We start from the raw sequence: 23654 nt of genomic DNA, 5'->3' as shown, positions 1-23654 counted from the left end.
GCCTGGAACTGAAAGTCCTTTGAGTCATCACAGGCGGGCTGTGGTCTCCACTCTGACTCCCTCACCTCCCTCCTGGCTTCCTAACCTCCCTTCTCTGTGTTGAATCCCCAGCTCCTCAGCTCTCAGACCACCCCCAAATTCCCTTCACAACACAGCATCCCTCCCCTTCGGCTTATTTGGGATTGTCCTTCCTCAGGCGTGGGGGTCTTTGGCTAGAGCCCTTCTGGAGGGCACTCTGGGGTGAGAAGGCCGAGCCGTGGGGGGATGGCATCCCTCTGGGTTTGTGGAGCCAGAATGCTCAAGTTGTCTGGGTTGTAGCCTGGGACTCCACCTGCCTGCCCCCACGGGACAGAGAGGATAGGCCCAGACGCTGCCTATAGGGGAGCCCTGGAGGGAAGATACTCCCTCCAGCTAGAGCCCATCTCTCTAAGCTGGCCTTGGAGTGGTGGCTGAGCATATGCGTACATGGGAGTGTGCGTGCATGTGTGTGAGTGTGTGTGGTGGGGGCAGGCAGAGGAATCTGAACTTTAGAAAAGAGATGAAAATGATGCGGTGGAGGGAGGTTGGATAACAAAGGATTTTGCTTGCAACTAATAGTCTCCAGCTGCAAAAATACCAAAGGGGAGGCCAGGCCAGGATGGGGATTCTGATTCTTGCCAACTCCTCACCGGCCTGCTGAGTGGGCCCCTGCCTGGCCTTTAGGGAGGAGGGAGGGGGAGGTCGCTTGGGCTCCGCCACCTTCCAGCCCAAGGTAAACATCTGAGAGCAGGGACGCTCTGCTACCTCCTTCCCAGAACTGGGAGACACCAGGCCAGGAGGGAGGCCCTAAGGAGCTGCACTGGGGTGGGGGCAGCCAATCTCTACAGGTTTCTTCTTCCTTCTCGCGTGCCAAGGGAAGGGTGGATGGGGAGCAGGGCAGGGTGTTGCCAGTCCTGAGCTGGGCAGTGACTCAGGGAAGCCTCAGGAAGTTGAGAGAAGGAAGTAGCTGTGCCAGCTGGTGCTGGGAAAACAGCTTCAGATGATGAGGCTTATAGACCTGCCAGCAGCTCCAGACCCCCACCATGCCCACCAAGGAAAGGGCACACAGCCCTGTTTGCCTTCCAGCCACCCTGCTGACTGCCTTGGGCTGCAGGCAGGTCCCCCACTTTGGGACTTTGGTTTCCTTGGGAGGCAGCCCGGCAGCATTCATTTTAATCTGTTTTCTCTGTGCTAACAGTGTGTGGTGGGCAGAGAATTTGATCGCTTTTCCCCAAACTTGGCCCTCCTCCTGCATGGCCGAGACCCACCCTCCCCAGGCCCACTCTGCCCCTCTTGTTGGGATGAGCAGTATTGGGGGCCCAGGGGAGAGAGTGGCTGGGTTTGGGGCTGCATCAGCACTTATGGGGTAGCACTTTATCCCTGTGACCTCGTTCTCCTGTCATCTTGGGGAGGAAGCTTTGACAGATGGGACCTGAGAAGGAAATGAGTTTGATGAGGGCCTCAGACTGGTTCTCCCTTCCCCCAGCCCAAGTCCCGTGGCTCTGAGTAAATGTCTGGGCCCAGCTAAGCTCCTTGGGAGCCACATTCCTACTCCCTTTGCCCCCCACCACCATCCATTGTTAGGAAACAGCCCCTGAATCCTTGTGGGGAAGGGGTGCTGGGGAGGCATAGAGCAGAAGAAGTCATTATACCTGTGCTGTGTGGGGGCAGAATAATCCTTCCTGGGTTAAGTGTGGGTATTTGGGGATAGGTTTCAGCCGAGGCAGGTTGTCCAAAGATTTCTTTACCTGTTGGGGAAATTGGTGGAGATGGAGTGCAAGGCAGGGTCCCAGAGAATCACCGCCTTGGAAGTTTCCCAGTTTGTAAGAGGCATCACCTCTGATGGTGGCAGTTGGAGGGGCCAGTGGGTGGATGGAAGCCAGTGGTCTTGGATTGGAGAGGCCCAGAGGAGGTCAGCAGGAGGGTCCCTGTGCCCAGACTTTCTGCCTCCTGGACTTCTGCTGCCCTTGCCCCACCCCTCTCTCCTGGGCCCTTCTTCTTGGCCTCTCCCGTCTCCTTTAGAACAGTGGCTTAGACTGAGTGTCGACCTCTGGTCTCCAGCCTCTTCTCACATCCCCACTCTTTTGAAGTCCCCTGTCTGAGCCATGCCTCAGTTTACCTCCAGGAGCCTTTGATGGCCCTCCTCCTGTACTTTATCTTATTCTCCTTTCGTCAGAACCTCCTGAGGACATGAGGAAATACAGCAATAGGGACATTTAAGAAATAGGGGGATGCGGGTGAGTAGAGGAAGTTTCGTCTATGTCACTGGTCCCCAACCTTTTGCAACCATGGGCCTTTCCTTTTCAATTTCCATAAACCCCATATTTTGCAATTCTTTTCTCTCAGTTTGGATTTTTTGATGACTACGCTGCTTTTCCGGAGCCCTGGTAGCACAGTGGTTAGAGCTACAGCATACTACAGCTGCTAAACAAAAGGCTGGCAGTTCGAATCCACCAGCCGCTCCTTGGAAACCCTATGTGGCAGTTCTGCTCTGTCCTATAGGGTCACTAAGAGTCACAATCGACTCGACAGCAATAGGTTTGGTTACCCTGCTTTTCCAGTTTTAAAATTCATCAGCATGTACAGCTTCCAGTCAGTGCTTCTGGTTAGCATGAGATAACTTGAGTCACCATATAAAGCTGATAAAAGTCCCGCCAAAAATAAAGATGTATAATGTTTTAGTTAGCCTTATGGCTTATCTCAAGTAAAAGCATATAAAAAAAATATTGGAGTAAGCTGACGGACCTGTCCCCACTACCTTTTCGTACTCCAAGATGGTCCCTGTTCAAAGATGAGCTGGAGTTAAGAAAGCCTGTCCATCAACCACTCAGCCATCATTCACCCAGTACCTCTGCATGCTGACCCTGAGCTCAGCATGGGGAGTAGGGGGAGAGGTACGTGAGGATCCTCAGTGTGGAAAGATGGCAAAGAATACAAAAGGCACAATGAGACGCTGCAGGTAGCTCGCTCCCGCAGGAGCTCACGGAAAGGAGAGAGCCGTAGCCTGGCTGGTGAAGCAGGGCACCGCAGAGGAGGTGGGCTTCCAGTACGGGTTCTGCATCAGCAGAGGGGTGAGCATGTCTGGGGAGGACCTATCCTGTAGCTCTTTTATGCACACTCTCCAGATGTGGAACAGATGGCCATCGACTGGCTGACAGGCAACTTCTACTTTGTGGATGACATTGATGATAGGATCTTCGTCTGCAACCGAAACGGGGACACATGTGTCACCTTGCTAGACCTGGAGCTCTACAACCCAAAGGGCATTGCACTGGACCCTGCTATGGGGTGAGCGTGGTGGGTGGGTGGGGTCTGGTCCTGGAAAGGGGGGAGGCAGAGGCTGTAATGGTAGGGAGGGTGTCCAATGCCCAGGCTCCATTGAACGTGCTACCTGCCCACAGGAAGGTGTTTTTCACCGACTACGGGCAGATCCCAAAGGTGGAGCGCTGCGACATGGACGGGCAGAACCGCACCAAGCTGGTCGACAGCAAGATCGTGTTTCCTCATGGCATCACACTGGACCTGGTCAGCCGCCTCGTCTACTGGGCTGATGCCTACCTGGACTACATTGAGGTGGTGGACTACGAGGGCAAGGGCCGGCAGACCATCATCCAGGGCATCCTGGTGAGACAGTTGTTGTCAGCTTATTATTGGGGAACCATTATCCAGGGCCTCCTGGTCAGGGGAAGCCTTTGCAGGGGAACACTTCTCTAAAACATCCTGGTAAGGGGAGGTCAATATGGGAACATGGTTGCCCTGAGCACTCTGTGGAGAGTGGGGTGGGGATGAACTCTTCAGGGGAAGGACAGGATATGGCTTCCCATCATTTTAGAGAGACCTTTACTTCCTTTTTCTTGTTTGATCCTTAGTTCCCTTTTGGCAGATGAAAAACTCAGGTTTCAAAGAGGTTAAGTGACTTGCCTGAGGTTAGACAGCTGGGAACTAGTGTTTAAACCTAGCCTAGAAACCTCAAGGCTCGGAGGTGGCACCTCCATTGTAGGATAATTAGGGTGACCAACCATCCATCCCAGCTTGCCTGAGACTGCCCTGGTTTTAGCCCTAAAAGTCCCATGATACAGCAAACCCCTTGGTGTTGGGCAAACCAGGATGGTAGGTCCCCCTAGATAAGCTGGAGGCAGGGGATCTTGGAGCAAGTCTTTCCCCTCAACCCTCTCAAAGATGGGGACTAGAGTCAGGCTAAGGATATTTTCTGTGGGCAGAGTTTAGGGCCCAATTCTAATTCAGTCTAAAATCATGAAAGCATCTATTATATGCCTAGTTCTGTGAGGGACATAGTTTCTACCCTCATGGGGTTTTGAGTAGAATGGATAGGATACGTCCACAAATCTCCACATCCCACATTGGATGGCACTGGGAGACACAGAGTGTGGAAGAAGAGACCTTCTCCAGTTAGAAGATTCCAGAATCTCTTCAAAGAGATGCTCTATAAAGGATAAATAGGATTTTGGCAAGCAAAGATCTCCAGGACAGTATAGTCCAGCCAGAGGAGGCAAGAGTAGAGCAATGGAATTTAAACACTGTAAAGTGAAGTTGGTGTAAATAATGGAAGTTTGGATAGACAGCTGAGGAGCTTCCCCAGGCTTCGCTTCTCATCTCATTTTACCATCCCTGCCTGCCCAACTCAGATTGAACATCTGTATGGCCTGACCGTGTTTGAGAATTATCTCTACGCCACCAACTCGGACAATGCCAACACTCAGCAGAAGACAAGCGTGATCCGGGTGAACCGCTTTAACAGCACTGAGTACCAGGTCGTCACCCGTGTGGACAAGGGTGGTGCCCTCCACATCTACCACCAGCGGCGTCAGCCCCGAGGTGAGCGGGGCTCCACAGCCCCTCCAAAGTGGGCTTCATTCCAAAATGGCTCTGAGTCTAGGGGATCACAGCCCCTCCTTGGACCTTCCTGTAGCCCCCTCATTCTTTCATATCATGACTACTTCCCTAGCCACCCCACCACCCCAGGCTACCTACCCTGGCTCCTCAGCTTCCCCTGCCAGCCCCTCCCTACCCCTCAACCTCCAGATCCCCCTCCTAGGACCTCTTCTCCCTTCCTCCTCAATTCCCGTGCCAGGCACCTGGCTGTGGGCAACAGTGTGCCTCTCCCCTGACCACTGAGGCCCCCCACTAAGAGAGTCTGCAGGCTGGGTTGTTGGGGGAGAGGAATTCCAATCCTGTGGCATCTAAATCCTAAAATGGGACAAACAGGCCTAAAGACCACAGCAGCGGGGAGTGTGGGTCAGGCCGAAGGGAAGCCTTCTCAAGGCTGGGTGCAGGGGCTTGGGGGCTCCTGACCCACCTCTCCACCTGCCCCCAGTGAGGAGCCACGCCTGTGAGAACGACCAGTACGGGAAGCCGGGAGGCTGCTCCGACATCTGTCTGCTGGCCAACAGCCACAAAGCGCGGACCTGCCGCTGCCGCTCCGGCTTCAGCCTGGGCAGTGACGGGAAGTCGTGCAAGAGTGAGTGACAGGGAAGGGCATGCATACCTGCTGGGGTGGGCGGGAGGGGTCCTCACCTGTTTCCCCACAGCCTGCCGCTTCTGCCCAAGATGCAGAGAGATGAAGGAACTCACCCAAAGTTTCACTGCTAGTGAGGGGCAAGTGGAATTTGAACTCACATCTGAGAGCAGGGCTGTTCCCACCACCCTACTCAGGCCCCACCGAAGACTGCACTGGCTCATTCATCCATTCATTCACTCAACAAGCATTTATTGAGCACTTACTATGTGTCTGGAGTCCCTGGGTGGTGTAAACGGTTAAGCATTCAGCTGCTAACCGAAAGGTTGGTTGGTTTGAACCCACCCAGAGGCACCCCAGAAGAAAGGCCTGGCAATCTGTTTCTGAAAAATCAGCCACTGAAAACCTTATGGAGCACAGTTCTACTCTGACACACATGGGGTTGCTGTGAGTCAGAATCAACTCTATGGCAACTGGTTTGGTTTTTGGTTTTTTTACTATGTGTCTGGCACTCTCTGGCAGTGAGGACTCAAGAGGGTACAAGATAGATGTCGCCTCTGCCCTCATGGAGCTTATTTACTGGTAGAGGAGGCAAACAAATAAGTATAGCTTCAGGTGGTGACAGGTCTTATGATGAAAATAAAGCAGAGAATCGAGCCAGTGATGATGTGAGGGTTCTGTTTTAGATAGAGTGGTCAGGGAAGGCTTCTCTCAGGAGATGGCATTGGAGTGGAGCTCTCAGTGAAGCGAGGCTGTGAACTATGTGACTACCAAAGGGTAGAGCATCTCTGGCAGAGGGAATGGAATGTGCGAAGGCCCTGCGGCCAGCATAAGCTTGGCATGCTGGCAGAACAGCAGAGGCCAGTGGGACTGGAAGAGTGTGAGGGGAGATGAGGAAAGAAAGATTGGATTTTATTCTAATTGTGATGAGCAGCTGTTGGTGACTTGAGCAGAGAAGTAATGTGATTTGATTCACATTTGTAGAAAGTTCATACTAGCTGCTGGGTGGAGGGTAGGCAAGTGGCTCGAGGCTATTTCAGTGGCTAGGCAAGAAGTGGTGGTGGCTTGGTCCAAGATGGTAGCAGTGGCGGTGGTGAAGAGTGATCAGATTCCAATATATTGTGGAGGTGCTCCTTTTAGGCTTCTAACCCCACGGCCTGAGTAATCAGGCCCTTAACTGAACACATGCCACCCTCCCACCATTTCCCACCCCTAGCATGCATAGGTCAACTCCAGAGCATCATGGCTGGGGACTCAGTGTTGTGCCTATCTGTGTGTGTGGGCTGTCCATCCAACCAGAGCCCCCCGACCCAGGGCAGGCTTGGCATGGCAGCTTCTCTGGCCACAGGCCCCTCGGGTGGGTGGTGGGCGTGGGTGCCTGTCTGATTTGTGCTCCTGCTTGTGCCCGCCCAGAGCCAGAACATGAGCTGTTCCTAGTGTACGGCAAGGGCCGTCCAGGCATCATCCGGGGCATGGATATGGGGGCCAAGGTCCCAGATGAGCACATGATCCCCATTGAGAACCTCATGAACCCCCGGGCCCTGGACTTCCATGCTGAGACAGGCTTCATCTACTTTGCTGACACCACCAGCTACCTCATCGGCCGCCAGAAGATCGATGGCACCGAGCGGGAGACCATCCTTAAGGATGGTAAGGCCTCGAAGTGGGGGAGGGGGTGTGTGGGTAGGACCCCAAGGGACATGACCCACACTGGATGGGAAGCCATCTGGGCCCTAGCCACCTCATCCTCGATGCCCTCCCAGCATGGGGAATCCGGGCTGCCTGGCTGCTGGGCTGGTTGGCATGGAGATGAGGGGATAGACAAATTGACCTCTGTGTGACCCTCTTCTTGGCGGAGCTGAAAGAGGCAGGAGGATGGATGGGGTAGGCCGTGTGGGCCGTCCCTGCCAGGCTTGGGAAAACTTAGGATCCCTCTGCCATTGGCTCTGAGCCCTGGAGCATCGCACAACACACAGCCCGGAGACGCCTGTGGCCTGGAATCAGAGCGAGACCTGCTGGAGTGAAAACGCGTGCATACACACACACACGCACACACACACACACACACACACACACACACACACTCTAAGGATCTGTGCAGGTAGACCTTACCAGGCTGCCAAAAGCTGCATACTTACATGTCCTGAGAAAATTGTATCTTGTGAGTTGGGTTCAGTTTTTTCCCCTGAGCTACACAGGCAGGTCAGCAGTACATTGTCACGAAGCTCTGTGTGGAGGCTCCTGATCTCTATGAATTCTGCCCCTGCCCTGCCACACGGTTAGGAATCATAGCCTGCATGTAAGCCTGCCAGGACACGGCTCCCTAGCTGGTCAGCCGGGTGATGTCAGTGACCACCCTTTGCCCCACTCCCCATCCCCCATGGAAGCCTGTAGAATCTTGGCAGTCAGCAATCATAAGACTTTGAGGAAATCAAAAGTAACTCCTCATCAGGAGAAGATGAGGGTTCCCCATGCCAGGGGAACTGCTATTTAAAGGACGTGGCAATGAAGCCTTGGCTCAGTGAAAAATCACTTCCTAATTTATTCATTTTGTTAGTTCAGGAGTTTTAGGCCTGGGAAGTGGCATCACACTTGTGCCCAGAGCCATGTGCCCATTTCTTCAGCAGCCCACCTCAGCACGTGCCCAGACATATCTCCCATGAGAGCCCACATCACCCACGTAGTCTACGGGATGCCATGTACAGTTTTGAAAGACTCTGTGCCTCAACACAGATGTGACAACACAAATGGTCTTCATCCCTTCCTCCAACCACCCTCCCCATCCCCACCCACCTGTCCAGGGCACAAGAGGTTCCCTGCCCCCTAGCCTAGCCCACCTCCATCATTGCCCCCCTGCACCCTCCAGGCATTCACAATGTGGAGGGCGTGGCTGTGGACTGGATGGGAGACAACCTGTACTGGACGGATGATGGGCCCAAGAAGACCATCAGCGTGGCCAGGCTGGAGAAAGCTGCTCAGACCCGCAAGACCTTGATTGAGGGCAAAATGACACATCCCCGGGCCATTGTGGTAGATCCGCTCAATGGGTGAGTCCTCCTGGGCCTTGGGGAGGAGTGGCAAGTCTCAGACAACTGGGGGATAGACAGAGAATGAAACCAGGAGAGGACACTGGGGGCAGGAAGACTTAGGCAGGAGTCAAGGCCAAAAGGGGAGAAGGTGACCCTGTCCTCTGAGGAACGGGGTGATGTGTTAAGCTCTTAAGTAGAAATTTGACCTGCTAGTCCCAGACCTGAGCCCTCCACCAGCTCCCCTTGCCCTTAGAATGGGACCCACGCTCCTTACTAGACCTGCACAGCCCTACAGGATCTGCCCCTGGTGACTTGTCTGATCTCATCTGCACCTCACTTCCCACACCGGGAGGTGGTGGCCCCCTGGGCTGCTCTCTGTTCCTTAAGCGAACACCCCAGCTCTTCCTGCCTCAGGGACTTGCACTTGGAGTTCCTCTGCCCTAAACTCCCAAGTATTTACAGGTCTGGCTCCTTCTCAGCATTCAGGCCTCACCTCAAATGCCACCTCTTCAGGGAAGCCCTCCCTGATCACACTTTCTGACGGTCACCCCACCTGCTGCCTGGCCCATTCCCTCCCATCACCCTGTTTCATTTCCTTCATTGCTTTTGTCACTTGTAGGCATGACCCTGTTGATTGACTTGTTCCTTGTCTTCCTAGTGGACTGTGAGCTCCATGAGAGAGCAGGGGCCTTAGGTGACCTGGTCTCTGCTGGGTCCCTGAGTGCCAGGATAGTGCCCGACTCACAGTAGGCACTCGAATATTTGTTGAATAGAGGGATAAATGAATGAAATGTGTGGTATGGGGTGAGCAGGGCAGGAGGACCCTGCAAGGAGGGGCACTGGGAACAGCGTGATGGTTGGGGTTCACAAGAGTGGGCCCATGTGGTGCTGATCATCTGCTTCCCACAGGTGGATGTACTGGACAGACTGGGAAGAAGACCCCAAGGACAGCCGGCGAGGGCGGCTGGAGAGGGCCTGGATGGACGGTTCACACCGAGACGTCTTTGTCACCTCCAAGACGGTGCTGTGGCCCAATGGGCTGAGCCTGGACATCCCTGCTGGACGCCTCTACTGGGTGGATGCCTTTTATGACCGCATTGAGACCATACTGCTCAATGGCACAGACCGGAAGGTGGGCAGGCGTGCCCCTGTGTGCAGGCGGCTCACGTCTGCAATGCTGACCTCGCTTGTGTGTGGATGAGCTCTGTGTGTGGGTGTCTCTGTGGGACCAGGCCTTTGTGTGTCTGAGGATGTCTACATCTGTGGGCTTCGTATCTTGTGTGTAGTATTGCGTGAGGATGGCCTCTATCAAGTGCATATCTGTGTCTGTGTGTGCTGTTGGCTTGGCCGCCCATATGCACAGCTGTGCACACACAGCACACTGTAGTGTGGGTCTGCACAGTGTTTGCCTCTGTACAGACGTGAGATGCCTAGGGAGGTTTGATTCCTTGGGTGGCTGCGTGCTTCATGACTCATGTGTGTCAGGGTGTGTGGACCAAGCTCTTTCCTGATATAATAGCCCTTCATGATATGTCCCCTGATTCCTTCTATGGTTTCACTTCTCCCTTCCCCCTGCCTCTTTGAACAAGCAACACAAGACAGCTTGCGATTCCCAGCACCCCTCAGAAGGTGTTTGCCCTCCTGCATTGCTCACGTAGGGCCTTTCTGCCTGGGAAGCCCACCCTAGCCCCTCCAGCATGTTATCTCCCAACCCTTTTCCACACTGGGTTACCTGCGTGTGCCCTTCACGAGACGTTGAGCAGCTTGAGGGTAGGGACCTTGTCTTTTTCATTTCAGTGCTGACTTCAGCTTGACCCTTATTAACCAGTTGCTGCTGAGTTAACTCTGACTCATGGTGACCCCATGTGTGTCAGCGTAGAACTGTGCTCCACAGGACTTTCAATGGCTAATTTTTCAGAAGTAGATTACGAGGGCTTTCTTCTAAAGTGCCTCCAGGTGGACTCAATCCTCTAGCCTTTAGGTGAGCAACCAAGCACGTTAACCGTTTACACTACCCAGGGACTCCTGGCCCTTAATGTCGCTGTTGTTAGCTGCCATTGAGTTGGCTCCCAGCTCAGGGCAACCCCATGTATTACAGAGTAGAACTGTTCCATAGGGTTTTCTTGGCTGTAATCTTTATGGAAGCAGATTGCCAGGCCTTTCTTTGTGGCACCACTAGGTGGGTTCAAACCGCCAACCTTTCCGTTGGTCACAGAGTGCAAACAGTGTACACCAGCCAGGGACACTCCTGGCCCTTAATAGATCCTGGTAAATGTTTATTGGATGAAGAAATGAATGGATGAATTTTGGCTGTCTGCTCAGTACTGTGAGTGTATGAGTGTGTGTGTGTGCGTTTTTGTGTTGGGGGATGTGAATGAATTTGAATGAGCAACCACACAATCAGCATCCTTGCTGCATCAGAGGCTGGGTTCAGAGTCAGGCACCCAGGGAGCATCTTGCTGTGTGCAAAGCTATCACCCTTGGGACTCCAGGCTAACGGGAAGCAAGACCCACACCTGGGACATAGACAAATGTTCACAACAGCAATCCCGCCAGGCCTCCCTCAGGCACCCATGTGTCCCCCAGTTCCTTAGTAGCATCTCCTCCGTTTCTAGATTGTGTACGAGGGTCCTGAACTTAACCATGCCTTTGGCCTGTGTCACCATGGCAACTACCTCTTCTGGACCGAGTACCGGAGTGGCAGTGTCTACCGCTTGGAACGGGGGACAGGAGGTGCGCCCCCCACCGTCACCCTCCTGCGCAGCGAGCGGCCCCCCATCTTTGAGATCCGCATGTATGATGCCCAGCAGCAGCAAGGTACCCCCTTGGGGCTGGGGCTGGGGCTGGGGGCAGGATGGGGCTTAGATGGGAGGTGGGGCCTAGGTCTGGACTTGGGGCTCCTTTGTGGGGGTAAAGGTGCTCCCCAGGGATCCTGGCCTTTGACTGGCAGGTCTGGAGAAGAGAGGCCCTCAGGCCAGTCCTGTCTCGCTTCCAGCCCAGTGTCTGTGTCTCCTCTTTGTTAACATGCTCTTCTTCCTCTCTCTGTTTCCCCCCCTTCTGCTTATGTTCATGTTTCTCTTCCCCTGTCCCTTCATCTCCCCTCTCTGGCCTTTCCTGACCCTGCCACAACTGATCCTTCTTCCCCATCTCCCCTTACTTCTCTCTATGGCCTCTCCCCTGTAGTGGGCACCAACAAATGCCGAGTGAACAATGGCGGCTGCAGCAGCCTGTGCCTGGCCACCCCCGGGAGCCGCCAGTGTGCCTGTGCTGAGGACCAGGTGCTAGACGCAGACGGCGTCACTTGCTTGGGTATGAGGGCCACTCGGGTGGGTGAGGCAGGGAGCAGAGCCCAGTGGGAGGAAGCCACAGGGAGGGCAGGGGAGGCCCCAGGGTCCAAGACTGAGGAGGTGAGGATGGGCCCTGTGGGGCAAGAGGAAGTGGGGGACAGGAGTGAGAGAAAGCTCAGGGGCTCAGAGGGGCTTTGAGGAGGACTGGGGACTGGGGACTGGAGGGGCATGGCTCATGAGGACATGAAGACTAGAGGAGACGGAGCAAGGGACAGGACAGCCACGTAAGGAGGAAAATAGTTCTTACTTCTTTTAAGGTCATTTCCCATTATTAGAGTAATATAACAATAGTTCAAAAACATTGGAAGTTAGAGAAGAGGAAAAAAAGCCCAAATCTCACCAGCAGACACCACTATATTGCTAGTCCGGTGGTAAATTCAACTCCAACTTTTGCCCTGAGGTAGGTGATGTTGTTTTTTACAGAGCTATAATCATACCGTATGTAACATGTTCTCCCTTTCTCAGTCTGTATGCATCAAGCATTTCCCAGGTTACCGTAGCATCGTTTATAGTCTTGTTTTTAATAAAAATGGGTCATGCATACTGTAAAAATAAATAAGTAAACAGTATAAAAAATATAAAGTGGAAAGTACAAATCACCCCAAATCCCTCCACCCGTAGATAACCACTGTTACCATTTTGGGGAACATCCTCCCAAACATTTCTCTATGCATTTAATTTTACATAAATGGGATTGAGTCGCGCACAATGTTCTGTTCCCTGCTTTTTTTCACTTGAAGATGTGTCATGAATATGTAAGCAGCATTTTTAATGACTGAAATATATTTCATTTAGTAAATGTTCCAGAATTTACTCAACCATTTCTCTACTGTTGGATATTTGTTTCCAGTTTTTTGTTATAATCACATTTTCTGAACGCAGACTATGTGCTAGGCACCCTTAGAAGCATTTCTGGTGCAGTAACTTATTTACTCCTTACAACAACCCTGTTGGGGAAGTATTTTTATTATCTTCATTTTACAGATGAAGAAATTGAGGCCTAAAGTTAGAACAGAGACGTGAACCTGGGAAGTCTGACCCGGAGCCCACCTCTTTTTTCCTGTTATATATTTTTTATTGTGCTTTAAGTGAAAGTTTACAGTTCAAGTTAGTTTCTCATACAAAAATTTATACACACATTGTTATGTGATCCTAGTTGCTTTCCCTATACCGTGACAGCACACTCCTCCTTTCCACCTCAGATTTTCCGGTGTCCATTCAACCAGCTCCTGTCCCTTTCTGCCTTCTCATCTCACCTCCGGACAGGAGCTGCCCATTTAGTCTCATGTATCTGCTTAAGCTAAGAAGCACGCTCTTCACGAGTATCATTTTATATCTTATAATCCAGTCTAATCTTTGTCTGAAAAGTTGGCTTTGAGAATGGTTTTAGGTTTGGGCTAACAGAGAGTCTGAGGGCCATGTCTTCTGGGGTCCCTCCAGTCTCAGTCAGAACATTAAGTCTGATCTTTTTACTAGAATTTGAGTTCTGCACCCCACGTTTCTCCTGCTCCGTCAGGGACTCTCTGTTGTGTTCCCTGTCAGGGCGGTCATTGGTGATAGCCAGGCACCATCTAGTTCTTCTGGTCTCAGACTAATGGAGTCTCTGGTTTATGTGACCCTTTCTGTCTCCTGGGCTAATACTTTCCTTGTGTCTTTGGTGTTCTTCATTCTTCTTTGCAGAGCCCATCTCTTAATCACCCCCTCTGCTATTTCTCCCATTTTCGCACCTTCCCATATTCTGGATGGTTTCCTTAGGATAGATTCACAGAACTGAAAAGGGGTCAGTGGGGCCTTAGCATGTGGCCATGGAAGTGAGTGACTAAGGTCAGGTGGAGGGCATGAGCATTGGTGGCGGTGGGGCAAGGAACTGAGGGGCTAGGGTAGTGGAAGGATCATCTATGTGGATGTTGAAATCACCAAGAATTAAACCAGGAATGATTTTGAAGGGTGACAGCGAGCCAGGTGCTAAAAACTCTCCAGGAATGATGGGGAGTGGCCGGGGGCCCATAGAATAGGGGTTGGTATAGTCTGATAAAGGAACCCCGGTGGTGCAACGGTCAAGCACTCAGATGCTAACCAAAAGGTCTGTGGTTCAAACCCACCAACCATTCTTTGGGAGAAAGATGTGGCAGTCTGCTCCCATAAAGGTTACAGCCTTGGAAACCCTATGGGGCAATTCTACACTGTCCTGTAGGGTCCCTGTGAGTCAGAATCGACTTGATGGCAAACAACAACATAGTCTGAAAACGTAAACATCAACACTGATTTTTTAGAAAGTAGGGAGAATAGTCAGGAAGATACACACCAACCCCCGTGGTCCATGGACTATGGAGAGAAACAGCCACCATGGGAACTCTGGAGAGGTTCAGGGATTAGAGAGGTGGGAGATGGGCTCAAAGAGGGTGTGCAGAGCTGTAGGGTCCACTGATGTGAACACTAAGGACATAGTGATTCTACTGCTGACGGTCTCCGGCAGATGGTGTGGTGCAGTCATGAGTGTTGGGGGACAGAAGTGATGGCACCCATGGAGCTCTAGGGCCTGTCTTCACTCCTGCTGATGGAGTTGATGCATCTGTGGAAGAAAGAGGCCCGGCACTCGGGTGGGGCCTTGGGGGTCTCAGAGATGTCTTCCAAGGGGCAGGCAGGGGTGGGGAAAGGTCTGCTTGGTAGTGACGAAAATATAGGGGCTGAGCACCTATCCCATAACCTGGGTCTGACTTCCTCCTCGTACCCCTGTGGTTCCCACAGCGAACCCATCCTACGTGCCCCCACCCCAGTGCCAGCCGGGCGAGTTTGCCTGTGCCAACAGCCGCTGCATCCAGGAGCGTTGGAAGTGTGATGGGGACAACGACTGCCTGGACAACAGTGACGAGGCCCCGGCCCTCTGCCGTGAGTCACCCACCCCTCCCTGCTGGGCAGCAGGCCTAGGGGGCCAGAGTGGGGCCTCTGCCCAGCTCTGCTTTTTGAGTGCCTGTCCCTGGGCAGAGAACTGGGGCCACCCTCTCACTGACCCTGACCTGCCCCCTCCCCAGATCAGCACACCTGCCCCTCAGACCGATTCAAGTGCGAGAACAACCGGTGCATCCCCAACCGCTGGCTCTGTGACGGGGACAATGACTGTGGGAACAGTGAAGATGAGTCCAATGCCACTTGCTCAGGTGTTGAAGGAGGGGGTGGACAACACTGGGCACCCCTCTGCCAGGGAGGCAGGGATAAGTGGGGAAGCCACGTCCAGGAAGACAGGGACACAGGAAGAAGACAAGGAATCCCAGGAAAGGGGAAGAGAGGGAAATAGGGAAGGAAGGAAGGAAGGAAAGAGCAAACTCAGGGCAGTAGGGAAGGAAGGAAGGGAGGGAGATAAAGAGGAAGGAAGGGGCGAGCTCAGAGCAGAGAGGGGACGGAGCCCTAAGAAGGAGGGAAAGGCCTACTCTCCCCCTCCCCAAAGAGGACAGGGTTGGCTGGGGAGCACTGAAAATGCGGTGAGATCACAGCTCTAGGTTGGAGATGAGGAGTGAAGAGGGGTGGATCTTCTCCTTGGAGGCTTCCAGAGTTCCCATGAGAGAGAAGGGGTAAAGCATCCAGTGTGAGCCCATGCAGATGGTTTTAAGACCCTTGGGAAGACTGATAGGCATAGAAGGATAAGACTGGAAAGAAAGAGAGAGGGACAGGACTCTGAGACTCAGAGACTCATGCCGCCCCTATCTCCCAGCTCGCACCTGCCCACCCAACCAGTTTTCCTGTGCCAGCGGCCGCTGCATCCCCATCTCCTGGACATGTGACCTGGATGATGACTGTGGGGACCGCTCTGATGAGTCAGCCTCATGTGGTAAGAGGGGACGGCAGGAAGGCCAGGCTGGCACAGGGGAGGGGGAGCCCATGAGAATATGCCCTGTGGCCGGTGGGGCTGGAAAGACCCTGCAACTTATTATCTGGGTGGCCTTGAGCAAGTTCCTTCATCTCCTGGAGCCTCTGTGAGTTTTATCTGCAAAGTGGGGACAATAACAGCACCTACTTCACAGCGTTGATGTGAGGGTCCAGTGAGATCACGCACGGAAAGCACTTAGCACGAGGCCTACGTATGATAACTAGTAGGTTGCCAGCAGGATGCTAACAGGGCTGGGCACTCGTGAGCAGAGTCCAGGTTGAGCCACCGCCGCTTAGCCTTCCATTCCCCGTCTGACTGGTGATGGGCTGCTGGTTACACACCCGCCCGGGTCTGTGCATGATGCTCAGTGTGATCTTGACGGCAGGGATCTGAGAAGTTGAGGGAGGAGCTGTGTCCCTCACACCCTTCCCGTACTCAGCTCCTCTTTCTCCCTAACAGCCTATCCCACCTGCTTCCCCCTGACTCAGTTTACCTGCAATAATGGCAGATGTATCAACATCAACTGGCGATGTGACAATGGTAAGAGCCTGCCTGCTTCCACCTGCCCTGAATCTGTGGACGGCTAGAAGCTGCATCCAGCCCCTGGATGGGAGACGGGTTTTAAAGTCCAGCTGGGCCTCCCCCAAGTACAGTGAAGCCTGTGCGTTGCCTGGGAAAAAAGAGGAGGAGCCAGAAATGCCATGGGGGAGCCCAGATGGACTGAGGGGAGACCCTGCCCATCGCCAGTCAGTGCCATTCCTACCCGCAGAAGAGCCAGAGGGGCCATCCTCTGGGAGGGACTTGGGGGCTGGGAGAGATGAGCAAGAAGGGCCTGAGGGGCAGAGCAGGGAGAGCCCAGTTCCAGACTCCCTTTTCCCCACAAGCCCCCATCTCCTAGAGTCCTTGATGCAACCTCCAGGCTCCGGGCTCCACACCCAGGAGCCCCCTTGGCAGTCAGCCAGGGACCAGGTGACGCTGGCCCCAAGCGGGGAGCCGCTGAGTGTGCAAATGTGCGGGCCAGCGGGTCATTGTGTGCTGTCTTGGGTTGTGTCTGGTGTTGTATTGTGACGTGTCACGGCAGCGGCCCCAGCCATGGCCGGAGGGTGAGAGGATGTCCTGGGTCAGTGCCACATTGCCCTGCATCTTTGCCTTGTCTGTGTGCCAATGGTCGCCCTGGCGGTTTCTGTGTTTCAGAGAAGGATTGTGGGGACGGCTCTGACGAAAAGACCTGTCCTGAGCCTGCCGGTCAGTGCATAGAAGCACATGCACCATCACCCCAGAGCCCAGCCTGGCCTCGCCGCCTTCCAGGGCCCCAGGCAGCCCCTCCCTGAGAGCTCCTCGGGTGTGAAGAGAGAGGAGGAGGGAACAGTGGGAGGGAGAGAGGGCAGAGGAAAGAAACCACTCAGGAAAGATGGCAGAGAGGTGGGGACAAGAAGACCAAGACATCAGGAGGAGGAGAGTGTTAGACAGAGAAGCAAACCCAACTGGAGAAAGTGCAGAAATGCAACCCAGAGGCGAAAGCCAAACCACAGCCTTAGCGGGTGTCCTGTGAATGTTGGCGGAGATCCAGTAGCCCCTACCCCGAGGTCTAGAAAGTAGTCAGCCTCAGACACGGTCAGTCCAGAAGTGGCCCCAACCTTTCCCAGTTGTAGGGAGGGCCCCTTGCGAGCCAGCTCAGGGCAACCCTGATTGAGCCTTCCCTGCCCCATGGGGAAGAGGTCTGTCTTCTACTCCCCAACATCTTTCCCTCCCAAACCAGAGAGATTGATCCCTGTCTTTCCCCAGAAGCCAGCTGAACCCTGCTCCCACACCCTGCCCCAAGCGGGAAAAGAATGTTTTCTGTCCCCCCACACCCCTGCCTTGGCAGACTCAGAGAGGGACCCCCAGAGCCCGCCTGCCCACCTGCCTGCCCCGTGGGCCATGGTGCATGTTGCCGTCTATGCAGTTTCTGTGTCTTTTCTGTTTGTTATTTTCTCAGTGGGGGGCTGGGGTGGGAATGGGGAGTTGGGAATGGGGGCCCCAAGCTGGGGTCGCAGAGAAGGCTGTTCTGCTGAGTCCCTCCCCGCCCCTCCGCTTCTCCCCTGCCCTCCAGACAATGACTGCGGGGACAACAGTGACGAGGCCGGCTGCAGCCACTCCTGCTCGAGCACGCAGTTCAAGTGCAACAGTGGGCGCTGCATCCCCGAGCACTGGACCTGCGACGGGGACAACGACTGCGGGGACTACAGCGACGAGACGCACGCCAACTGCACCAACCAGGGTGGGGGCTCGGGCCACGGGCAGGTCTCTCAGCCCCTCTCTCCATGCAGTTGCCCCATGTCTGTCAGCCACCATCTAGAAACCAGAGATAACTTAGACATGGCTCTTATCCTTCCGGAGTTCCCAGCCCTGTGGGAGAGGGAGACTATCAACCAATCATTGCCACACTGTTAAGATTGCAGGCTTTGCAATTGGATGGCCTTGGGTTTGAGCTCCTGCTCTGCAACTTATTATCTGGGTGGCCTTGAGCAAGTTCCTTCATCTCCTGGAGCCCCTGTGAGTTTCATCTGCAAAGTGGGGACAATAACAGCACCTACTTCACAGCGTTGATGTGAGGGTCCAGTGAGATCACGCATGGAAAGCACTTAGTAGCTTGACAACAGGATGCTAACAGGGTTGGGCACACGTGAGCAGAATCCAGGCTGAGCCACCGCCGCTTGGCCTTCCATTCCCCCTCTGACTGGTGACGGGCTGCTGGTTACATACTACCCGCCCCACCCCGGGCCGGCGCATGATGCTCAGTGTGATCTTGACAGCAGGGATCTGAGAATGCGATCACACCCTGAAGGAGAAAGGAGCTGGCTCTGTGAGGGTCCCCAGTGCCGAGGCCTCGAGGACCAGCCAGGGGGCTGGTGGGGGCTGAGTCACTTGAGAGCACCGGCCCTGTCAATGCGATGCTGGTGTCTCAGCTCTGGCTGATTGTCACCAAGGAGGAATGCAGACCCAGGGGTGACCTGGCTTAAAGAGAAGCCAGAAGTACAGATTGTTATGTAAAATCTATCAATTTGTAAACACTGGCAATTGATTTTAAAAAATTACAAACACACTGCAGGCCAAAATCTTTCTGCAGGCCTCTCCTGGCCCACAGACCAGCAGCATACCCCCTCTGCCTTACAGAATTAAGGTGCCCAGTGTGGGGGGTGGTGCTGAATAGCATTGAGCACCCTTCCTGAGCCCAGCCCTGGAGGGAGGACGGGGAGGTCGTAGGATGCTCAGGAAACAGTAACTGTCTCCAGGGCTATCTCTGAGGACGGCCGGGTAGGTGGAACAGGTGATAGCACCTTGGGGGTCAGGAAGGGGGCCCCAGAGGTCATACAGTGTGGTGAGAAGAGCCCCCTGCCCCATCTCTGACATGCTGGGCAAACCTGGGCAAGTCACTTCCTCCAAGCCTTGGCTTCCTCCTCCATAAGGGGAGATGAGATACGTGAGAGGCCTGGCACAAAGGAGCAGGAAGCGATTGCTAACTATGGTCCTGAGCCAGAATGTTCTGGGACCATTCAGGAAGCGATGGGATTTGAACTGGGCCCTGATGAGGGAGTAGGCTGCATAAATGGACAAGAGGGGGAGTCTTCGAAGGGCAGGACAGGGTGGCCTGGAGAACCCACCAGTAAATGCTTCAAGGGTGGGGCTGAGCACTCCTGCAAGGTGCCAGTGGGGTCTGATGGGACAGGTCAGACCAGAAGGCAGCCTCTTGCAGAGACAGTGAGGGGTGATGCTGTGCAGGAAGGGGGCAATCATGACTCAGAAGAAAAAGTCAGGCGGGCTTGACGTCAGGGGCACCGGGGACCTGTATAGGATTTGGAGCTGGAAAGTGATAGGACGTAGGAGATGCTTTAGGAAGACAACCCTGGAAGGAAGTAGTGCTAGGAGCCCAGAGGGAGGAAAGTCAGCTTGGAAGCTACTGCTGAACTGCAGGCCCCAAACGAGGGCTGGAACAGGCTCCTGGCAGGGAGAGCGGGCTCCCTCCTTCGTCTCTGCCTCCCAGGTGGTACTCCTGATCCTCGCCCGGCCTCCTGAGCCAGTTGGCAGTTCAGCAGCCAGTGCGGTCCTTCCAGAATGTGTCAGACCATGCCCCACTCTGCCCTCAACTCTGCAGTGGCTCCCTGCATGTTGCTGTGTGCCTTCGAGTCAACTCTGACTCATAGCGACCCTATATGATAGAGTAGAACTGCCCCATAGGGTTTCCAAAGGCTGTAATCTGTACAGGAGCAGATGGCCGGTCTCCCAAGGAATGGCTGGTGGGTTGGAACTACTGACCTTTTGATTAGCAGCTAAGCACTTAACCATTGTGCCACCAGGGCTTGGAATAAATGCCAAAGCCCGTCTGTGGCCTGCAGGGCCCAGCCTCATCTGGCCCCTCATCCCCTCGGACCTGCTCTCTTGCCACTCATCCTTGTTCAGTCTGCTCCAGCTGCATCAGCTTCCTGGGCTTCTTTTTTTTTTTTTTAATCCTAGTGGGTGTGAGTGGTATCTTATTGTGTTTGTTTTCTAAATAATATTTTATTGAGTTTTTGGTGAAAATTTACACAGCAAATTAGGTTCCCATTTGACAATTTCTGCACAAATTGTTCAGTGACATTAGCTACATTTTTCACAAGGTGTCAGCATTCTCTTTAATGTATTCTGTTTGTTCTGTTTCCAGTACTCTAGTTTCCCTGCCCCCTTATCTCCTCATCTTTGCTTTAGAGTAATTGTTGACCTTTTGGTCTCGTACAGATGGTTTTTAAGTAGTGCACCAATCTTACAGGTAATCCTTTATTTGGTGTGCCACTCTGCTATTTTGCTAAAAGTTGATCCCGGGATAAACTCGGTTCTCCTGGGCATTTTTTAAATGTGCCCAGCAGAGCCCTAGCTCAGAGGCTTTGCACTGGCTGTTTCCTTTGCCTGGAATGCTCCCTGAGAACTCTGAGGGCACACTCTCACTTCATTCAGGCCTCCACTCAAACGTCTCCAGCTCAGAGCCTCCCCTGACCTTCTTATCTAAAGTATCACCCCTATCTCTCTCTAGCCTTTACCTGGCTTGGTCTCCGTAGCATTTATCACGACTACAGTTACATTCTGGATTTGTTATGTCTTTATTGTCTCCCTTCCCCACTATAACGAACGTAAAGACTTTGTCTTGTTCACTGCTGGCACCTGGAATAGTGCCTGGCATACACTAGGCACTCAATAAGTGTTTGTGGAGTGAATGAATGAATCAGAGGCTAGGCTATGAAGGCGAGGGGGCATCTGAGCTCTGGCCTAGCAAATTACTTTCCCAGTCGAGATCTCGTCTGTGAAACAGGGAGCCTAGATGAGATGATCTCCAGGGTCCTGGAAGGTGTAACATCCCCTGACTCTAATACTGACCTAGCGCCTCCAAGGAGGAGCAGCAGGATTCAGAGAACTTTCCGTCCCTGCCTCAGCTCAGAGCCTCTGGGCTGGGCACAGCGGGAGAGGCAGCTGGGGAGCAGAGACAGGAAGAGCTGAGTGGAGTCTCTCGCCCTCCTGATGTCCTCCCCCGTCCCCTGCAGCCACAAGGCCACCTGGCGGCTGCCACACTGATGAGTTCCAGTGCCGCCTGGATGGGCTGTGCATCCCCCTGCGGTGGCGCTGCGATGGGGACACTGACTGCATGGACTCCAGTGATGAGAAGAGCTGCGAGGGAGTGACCCACGTCTGTGACCCCAATGTCAAGTTTGGCTGCAAGGACTCAGGTAAAAAGGAGGATTGGAGGGAGCCTGGAGCGGGGCAACATGGGCAGAAGGAGGCCATATTGAGAACAGAAAGCAGTGGCAAGGGAGAGGACACTGTGGGGTGGGGTGGGGATATTATGTGAGGCAGCCAGCAGTGCAGAGGAATCTTGTGTCCATGATGCATGGGGGAAGCCAACAAGGGGTCAGGGCCTGCCCGAAGGACCCTGGGAATCAAAACCCTCACCAGGGCTGAGCTTCAGCACCTCCTGCAGATTCCTGCCTTCTTTATTACCTATGTGAATTTGACAGAAAAAGCCTCAAGGTTCCTAGTGGACCTCAAGGCATTGCAGTCATGACCCTACCAGAGAAACCTGCTGGGTCTGGCAAGAAAGGCATGGACAGCCCCACTGCCCAGGCCTGGGCTCTCATACTGCACCCATCCCTCAGCTCGGTGCATCAGCAAAGCGTGGGTGTGTGATGGTGACAGCGACTGTGAAGATAACTCGGATGAGGAGAACTGCGAGTCCTTGGCCTGCAGGCCACCCTCACACCCCTGTGCCAACAACACCTCGGTCTGCCTGCCCCCCGACAAGCTGTGTGATGGCAACGACGACTGTGGAGACAGCTCAGACGAGGGCGAGCTTTGCGGTGAGGCCCAGGCCTGGGTGGAGGCCGTGATGGCCTGGCCCCGGGGAATGGAGTAGGGAGAGGCCTGGGTAAGGAGTCTAGGCCAGGGCCTGGACAGGTGGGACAGGGCAAGCTCTGTTCTGAGACTAGGAAAGGGCAGCTCTGGCTGCCTGGAAGCAAGTACCCAGAACAGTGACCAGCAGTCAGCATGGATAAAGAGTCACCTTGTCAAGATACCACGCTAAGGGCTTCACACCACAATAACGTTTATCCAGACCACAGTCCTATGAGGCAGGTCCTGTTAGCATCTCCATCTTACAAATGAGAAGACTGAGGAACAGAGAGGTTAAATAACGTGTGCAAAGTCACACAGCTCAAAAAGGGCTATGGAGACTGTGCCCTGCAACCAATCCTCCAGGCACAGACTCCTCACCCCTGCTCATACCATATCACCCCAGAGCAGTGAAGAGCAGGTTTGCGAGATGGGGGCTCCAGGGCTGAGTGTTGATGTAGTCAGGGCAGTCTTCCTGGAGGAGGTGGGGATTTAACTGGGTTCCCAAGCATGGGCAGAACTTGGAGAGTAAGTGAGAAGGTGGGGGGAGTAGGGTGCGCATTAAAGACCAGAAGCAACAAAGTGCGTGGGGCTGGAGGCCTGGTGTGTCCTGGGGCTGGTGAGCAGAGCAGCCTTACCTCCTGCTGCTCCTTCTCTGAGCCCAGGCAGTGCATCAGGTTCCTCTGAAGGAGAGGAGGAGATAGGCAGGCTGGGACGGGCCTGGGAGAACTGCTGACAGGTCACCAGTCAGGACTGCCAGCTCTTCAGGTTGGCAGATTCCAGGGTGTGTCAGAGGACCTGCGGAAGGGACATTCCCTACGCCAGCCCCACCCCAGCTCACACCCACATCAGCAGAGCTCTGGGAAAGGGGACGACCCAAGGATACTGCACCTCCAGAGAGAAGGCACAGAGCTGAGCCCCAGCCATGGGCCAGAGCAGGAGCAGGGAAATGGAGACCAAGGAGAGATGCAGCTTTGATATGGGGCTGCTCCTTGGGGGAGGGGATGGGTAGTCCCAGGTGGAAGGTGCTGGGGTCCCAACCCTGGGTTTGAGGGAGCCTGGGGAGGGTAAGGGCAGAGGTGTGGCAAAGAATGGAGAAGAAGCGGCTGAGGGCAGGGCGCCAGGGTTCTGCCTCAGCTGCCCAAGGCTTGGGGCCCACCTGGGCCCTGGTCCTGCTGCCTCCTGGATCCTGACCCCAGGCCTGTCCCCTGCCCACCCCCAGATCAGTGCTCGCTGAATAATGGCGGCTGCAGCCACAACTGCTCGGTGGCACCTGGGGAAGGCATTGTGTGTTCGTGCCCTCTGGGCATGGAACTGGGGCCTGACAACCACACCTGCCAGATCCAGAGCTACTGTGCCAAGCACCTCAAGTGCAGCCAGAAGTGCGACCAGAACAAGTTCAGCGTCAAGTGCTCCTGCTATGAGGGCTGGGTCCTTGAGCCCGACGGCGAGAGCTGCCGCAGCCTGGGTGAGACACGGGAGAGGTGGGCTGGGCAGGCTGGGGGCAGGCCAGGGCAAGCTCCTGG

General features: G+C 54.3%; 1 protein-coding gene across 1 annotated transcript in view; it reads left to right on the top strand.

Annotated features, from left to right (window-relative positions):
* The window catches only part of LRP1 (LDL receptor related protein 1), an 83883-nt gene that overhangs the window by 22218 nt on the left and 38011 nt on the right, over window positions 1-23654 (top strand). Inside the window, exons 7-23 of the mRNA XM_004379896.2 lie at window positions 3144-3306; window positions 3420-3642; window positions 4665-4854; window positions 5354-5497; window positions 6908-7144; window positions 8361-8541; window positions 9433-9655; window positions 11139-11340; window positions 11707-11832; window positions 14619-14759; window positions 14903-15028; window positions 15580-15696; window positions 16195-16275; window positions 17828-17995; window positions 21288-21470; window positions 21897-22097; window positions 23351-23596. Coding sequence (XP_004379953.1) covers window positions 3144-3306; window positions 3420-3642; window positions 4665-4854; window positions 5354-5497; window positions 6908-7144; window positions 8361-8541; window positions 9433-9655; window positions 11139-11340; window positions 11707-11832; window positions 14619-14759; window positions 14903-15028; window positions 15580-15696; window positions 16195-16275; window positions 17828-17995; window positions 21288-21470; window positions 21897-22097; window positions 23351-23596 — 2952 coding nt within the window. The remainder of the gene's footprint in view (window positions 1-3143; window positions 3307-3419; window positions 3643-4664; window positions 4855-5353; window positions 5498-6907; window positions 7145-8360; window positions 8542-9432; window positions 9656-11138; window positions 11341-11706; window positions 11833-14618; window positions 14760-14902; window positions 15029-15579; window positions 15697-16194; window positions 16276-17827; window positions 17996-21287; window positions 21471-21896; window positions 22098-23350; window positions 23597-23654) is intronic.

This window comes from Trichechus manatus, unplaced genomic scaffold (genome assembly GCF_000243295.1).
Source record: "Trichechus manatus latirostris isolate Lorelei unplaced genomic scaffold, TriManLat1.0 scaffold00069, whole genome shotgun sequence".
NCBI lineage: Eukaryota > Metazoa > Chordata > Mammalia > Sirenia > Trichechidae > Trichechus > Trichechus manatus.
Note: the sequence above shows the minus strand (reverse complement) of the source record. Positions and strands in the feature narration are given on the sequence as shown.